Genomic DNA, 6,782 nt, shown 5'->3' with positions numbered 1-6,782 from the left:
GCTCAGCAAAGAGACATGCGTGTGTGTGTGTGTGTGTGTGTGTTTGGGACAGCAGCCACAGATCTGTGGGAGGTGAGTGTTTTTTAGCAGCAGGTCTGTCAGGAAAACACACGTGTGTTATCTTCCTGCCGGCAGACAGACAACACTGAGGCCAGAGATAGAGCGAGAAATCAGCAGATAGAAAAACATCATGCCACCCACAGCATGAAGGCGACACACAAACCACCGCTTCTCTGCGGCCGCGACCCCAAAGACCAGATCTGCTCTGATGGGTCGCAGTTTGACTGAGAAAAACAGTATTAAAATACTAATAATGAAATGCAAGTAAGCACAATCATGAGGTTAGGAGAGCACAATGCATTTACATCACAACTCATCAACTATTCAAATATCAATTATCATTTCAAATCTCATGACTTTTCATTTAAAACTTGACCATAAAACTGCAGTACAAACCAAACTCAAATAAAAAAGACTTACAGTTTATACACATTATATATCTTAAAATGTAATTTAAATATCTTATTCCAAACAGGGTTATTATAGTTTACTAAAACTAAAACCATTAAAAAACATTTCTGCTACTTGAAATAAAATAAAATAAGTTTTAAAAACTTTTATTTTAGCTAGTTGCCAAAGTGACATTTCTCTTTTTCATTTAGTTTAATTTGATGTACTAAAATAACTCAAACTAAAACTGAAATAAAAATGAATAAAAAACTAGATAGGCATATAAAAAAAACAATCAAAAAGTAATAAAAATGTCAAAAGACACAAAATTACTAAAACTTTAAATAAAATTAAAATTAAAACATAAAATATTAAAATTCTAACTAATTCAGAAAATGTATAAAAGCTATAATAATATCTCAATGATACTAACCATAAAAACATTTTAATTACCTAAAATACAATATACATCAATTGAAATAAAATATAAAAAAATTATGGTCAAAGCAACAATTCTTATTTATATTTAGTTTAACTCGTACTGAAATAACTAAAAGTAAAACTGAAAAATAAAACTATATAAAAATGAAAAATAATAAAAATGTCAAACACACACACACACACACACACACAAAGATATGTAATAATAGGCCAAAATCAACCTGTTCAAAGCAGAGCTCCTGAGAGTGGAACTGTAAAAATATATTGAGATGGTTTTTGGTACTTATACCGCAAATATATATTCTTAAGGACATCAAGACTTAAAATAAAACTCCAGAAAGGTGTAAAATATGTGACCTTTAAGTATTGTAAGTAGCTTTGCTTAAAGCATCTGCTAAATGCATAAATGTAAATAAAAATTATATTATATTTCAATATCTTACATTATATGTTATTAATATTGTACTGGGCACCTCAGTCTCTAGTAATCACAAGTAACGTGAGTTACGTAATCAGATTACTTTTTTAAAGTAACTAGTAAAATAACACATTACTTTTAAATTTACAACAAAATATCGAGTTTTTTTTTTGGGGGAGTTACTTTTTGCAACCCAAGTTACTTTGTTTTCCCATTTATTAACTGACTGCTCTCCTGCTTATTAATTTAACTTTTGAAAGTGCCTTTACAGTTGCCAAAAATATACCTTTTGGGCTTTTTGTTATGAAAAAAAAAAACACATAAGCAAGCCCAGCCCAGGTGACAAAAAGTATCGCAAAAGTAACATAATGCATTACTTTCCATAAAATGTAACTAAGTAGCGCAATAAGTTACTTTTTCATGGAGTAACGCAATATTGTAATGCATTACTTTAAAAAGTAACACTGAAAACTACGGAGCCCCGCACATGACATGCAGGAAAAGAATAGTAGGCTAAATCGTGCGCACAATTTATAAATCGAGAGAACGAATTAGTAATCGTGTGCACGTTTTAGTTCAACAACGAATTAGTAAATTGTGCACAAGATTTATTTATTTTTTCTTGCATGTCATATGCGGGCCTCCGTAGAAAACCAAGTGCTACATTTGAACTGTTGGTTTGCTGATATTATCATCAGATCAAAAGCTCGACACAGAGTTCGTTGGCTTCTAATAGCATGGGTTAGATGGTTTATCTGGGCTGTTTATTCCATGCCGTCCATATTTACTCCAGTGGAGATCTGAATTCGTCTGCCTGATTCATGAGCGTTAGCTGTGATTCATCGGCCTTCGCTGAGAGAACAGAAGGAGCAGAACTCAGAAAAGAAGATGGATTTCCCGTCTCTTCCTTTATCTCGCACACAAACGACGGCCTCGACCGCTCCTCCATGCTAATGCGATGGAGATGAGCGTTATCAGCAAACCAAAGCTCTGGCTCTGATTCTCCACTTCAGGAGTCTGACTGCTCGTCTCTGCTGAGGTTGCAATACTGTAGCTAAACATGTCTCCATATTTCTCAGCCATTCAGTATTCATGCTCTAAAAGAGTACATTTATTCAAAGCGATGCAAACCGATTCATTAAAACAAAAGATTCAAATGAACTGGTTCACGGAAATTATTCAAACATCTGAAATCTTTTAGCATGTTAAATTCAGAGATGCTAATATAAAAAACACACACACACACACAGATATTTTAAATATATATTTTAATGCAACTTAATGTACATTATATTATGTAATTATATTATATTATGTATTTTTTAAATATGCATGTATATATATATATATATACATACATATATATATATACTGTGTGTGTGTGTGTGTGTGTGTATATATATATTTTTTTATATATATAAATTATATACATTATTAACACACAGTAAAACACACGCAAACTGATTTAATGAAACAAATGATTCAAAAGAACTGATTCATGGAAATTATTCAAACATAAATCTTTTAGGTTTTTAAATGAAGAGATGCTATATTATAAAAAAAAATTATCAAAAGGAAAAGGTTGAGGGTATGATAATGGTATTAAAATAATTATTTATTAAATAATACATAATTAAATGATATATATACACACACACATTGAAGTACGTTATGTAATTTTAAACTATATATATATGTGTGTGTGTGTGTGTGTGTGTGTATGAAATTTAATGCATCTTTATGTATACAGTGTGTGTGTGCACATACATACAGTATATATTACACAATTATACACACAGAGTTTTACAATATTAACACAGTGACGCAAACTGATTCAGTGAAACAATTGATTCAAACGAACTGATTCGTGGAAATTACTCGAACATCACAAATCTTTTAGCTTTTCAGAGATGACAATATAAAAAAAAAAAAAAAACTCTTAGCTTTTTCATAATCAAAAGTTGCATCTGTGCAATATTCACACATGTTATGCCAAATGTAAATATTCCTGCAGTGTATAATTTAATTCATGTATTCTTTTCTCTTATTTGTGTTTAATACATTATTAATAGCTCTTTCTTGATTGACTGCTATCTTTAAAGCACCTCAGAAGATGTCAAGCGTGCGGCTAACAGCAGCTTCCTTCATCAAGGTCGCTTGATTCTCGTGTAGTTCTGTCATTACTGTCGGACCATAATTCCCGATAAGTTTTTCCTGAAGAATAACCGGCAGAAGAAGCGCGAGCTAAGTGAATTACAGAAGAGAAGCGGCGGAGGTTATGCTGAAGGACGCCAGTTCGAAGCAAATTGGGTTAAAGTTTCATTTGAAGACTTGAGCCATAAAGCCACTCTGAATTTATCACAAATGCAGCAGTTCGGCGCTGGTGAAAATTCATAAGGCTTTTTATTAGATCTGTAAGTCTATGAGATTTAATTTAATACCTTTTATTTGATCTCGCTGTGATAAATTCAAGGAGTCATGACACCTCGCTTCTCACCAAACTTTCCCCGGAAATGTCACGCATATCATCTTTTAAAAAGTCACTGAATTCATCAGACGGACACTTGAATCCAATACAAAACCCTCTTAACTCCTTGACTTGTGCACTTTTACTCTACCTTTACTCTACAGTAATACTGTAGCTAAAAATGTCCATAGATAGCCAATTATGCTCTAAAATTAGTACATTCGTATTTATGTATTTGTTTACTTAATGTTTACACATGAATCATTACCTGTGTTCTGTAATTCAACATCTTTAATTATTAAACCTCTTTCTCAAGTATTATGTAAATACATATGCATATCTCTTTATTTATTCAGCTGTATATAGAGTAAATAATGCACAATAAATGAACATAATTCTACTGTTCCAGATTCATACACATTATTATTATTATTTATTGTTAAGTCTTACAATTTAAATGTTTTTTTCTGCTCTCATGTCAGATTCTAATTCTGATTCTAATAACTGTTCCTCAGTCTGAGGAACAATAAATCATTTCATTTCATTAATAAATCATTTAAAATAATTTCAAATGATCAACTAAGCAGTCAGTGTTGCCAAACAGATTCGAAATGTTTAATGCAAAAGTGTTAAATAATAAGATAATTGGAATCAAACTGATTCATTGAATCGATTCAAACTATTCAAAGGAACTAATTCATGGAAATTATTCAAATATCCCAGTTATTTTAGCATTTTGAAATCAGAGACACTAAAGTATTTTGATATTTATATTATTGTACTTTCAAAGTAAACAGTAATAATCGTTTTCTGTGTAATTGTTTCTTCTTATTTGCTTTTAATACATTGAATATTAATTTATCAATTTTTATTTCTTACTTTTTGTTGTTATTTTTATTTCTAATGCCTCTTTTATGATTATTTTGAGTTACCATTACATATATATAAAATGTGCCTTGCCTTGACGAATACTGAATCAGTATTAATTTACCATCATTGATATACCATTAAAGTTTTTGTAATTTTTTAAAAATTATATTTTATTTTTATATTTTCTGTTTTCATTTTCATTTTAGTTAAACATTTTAGTAATTTAGTAATTTATTATTATTATTATTTATTTTTAAATATGCCTATACAGCTGTTAAGTTACAATTAAGTTATTAAGTAACTCATATTGTGACCCTGGAGCACAAAACCAGTCATAAGAGTAAATTTTTCGAAATTGAGATTTATGCATCATCTGAAAGCTGAATAAATAAGCTTTCCATTGATGTATGGTTTGTTATGATAAGACAATATTTGGCTGAGATACAACTATTTGAAAATCTGGAATCTGAGGGTGCAAAAAAATCTAAATATTGAGAAAATCATCTTTAAAGTTGTCCAAATGAAGTTCTTAGCAATGCATATTAATAATCAAAAATTACGTTTTGATATATTTACGGTAGGAGATTTACAAAATATCTTCATGGAACATGATCTTTACTTAATATCCTAATGATTTTTGGCTTAAAAGAAAAATCTATAATTTTGACCCATACAATGTATTGTTGGCTATTGCTACAAATATACCCCAGCGACTTAACACTGCTTTTGTGCTCCAGGGTCAAATATTATTATAAGTTATTTTAGTACATCAAGTAAAAAAAAACAAAAATGAGAAATGTTGCCTTGAAGCTAGCTGAAATAAAATGGTTATGTTTTTATATATTACATTATAAATGTTCATATATTCTATAAATATTTTAATTTACAGGGTTTTAAATTTTTTTTATTTCAGTTAGTGCTTATTTCAAGTAACAGAAAGGTGTTAGTGTTAGTAAACTATAATAACCCTGTACTGTAAATATCTGACATATCGCCCACCCCGTGGTAAAGACTTCAAACCAGCGGCCCTCAGCGTGTAAAGTCTCCCGGCGTGTGAGTCTGAGCTGATGTGATGTTTTCTGCGCAGATATCGACGAGTGTGCGGAGGGGCGGCACTACTGCCGGGAGAACACACAGTGTGTGAACACCGCCGGCTCCTTCATGTGCATCTGCCACACCGGATTCATCCGCATCGACGATTACTCCTGTACAGGTGAGAAACACAGACTGTCTCATATAGCTGCTGCTTAAACATCTGAAACATAAACGGCACGAGAGAGAAAGCATGAGGACAGGATTGCAGTATGTTTGGCTTTGTCTCATTGCAAATACACTAACAGAGATGAAGCACTTCAGCCAGAATGCTGCAGTAAAGGCCTGGTCTGTTTCAGATTTGTGCTATTTTAGGCTTCTAATTATATTCATTTATCTGATCTATTAGATACACACTGATCATTATCACAGTCAGAGACTCGACCAATCAGAGGACAGAGTCAAGACAAACGAACCAATCACTGAGCAAAACAGTTTAAATCAGTGCAAAAATCATTATTTGAATGATGACATTCACAGATAAACTGAAATAATTTCTAAATGACTTTTAATTAGTTTAATTATTCGTATTTTTATATTATATTATACACACACACACACACACACACACACTACACACACACACACACACTCACACACACACACTCACACACTACACACACACACACACACACACACACTACACACACACACACACACTCACACACACACACTCACACACTACACACACACACACACACACACACACTACACACACACACACACACTCACACACACACACTCACACACTACACACACACACACACACACACACACTACACACACACACACACACTCACACACACACACTCACACACTACACACACACACACACACACACACACTACACACACACACACACACTCACACACACACACTCACACACTACACACACACACACACTACACACACACACACACACTCACACACTACACACGCACACACACACACACACAACACACACACACACACACACACATTATGTAATATATATATATACAGTGGGTACGGAAAGTATTCAGACCCCCTTAAATTTTTCACTCT

At 32.4% G+C, this 6,782-nt stretch overlaps 1 protein-coding gene across 1 annotated transcript in view; it reads left to right on the top strand.

Annotated features, from left to right (window-relative positions):
• Nucleotides 1-6,782, top strand: part of nell2a (neural EGFL like 2a) — a 104,046-nt gene that overhangs the window by 56,572 nt on the left and 40,692 nt on the right. Inside the window, exon 15 of the mRNA XM_016515731.1 lies at nucleotides 5,734-5,859. Coding sequence (XP_016371217.1) covers nucleotides 5,734-5,859 — 126 coding nt within the window. The remainder of the gene's footprint in view (nucleotides 1-5,733; nucleotides 5,860-6,782) is intronic.

This window comes from Sinocyclocheilus rhinocerous, unplaced genomic scaffold (assembly GCF_001515625.1).
Source record: "Sinocyclocheilus rhinocerous isolate Xijiao unplaced genomic scaffold, SAMN03320098_v1.1 scaffold116, whole genome shotgun sequence".
Lineage (NCBI taxonomy): Eukaryota > Metazoa > Chordata > Actinopteri > Cypriniformes > Cyprinidae > Sinocyclocheilus > Sinocyclocheilus rhinocerous.
Note: the sequence above shows the minus strand (reverse complement) of the source record. Positions and strands in the feature narration are given on the sequence as shown.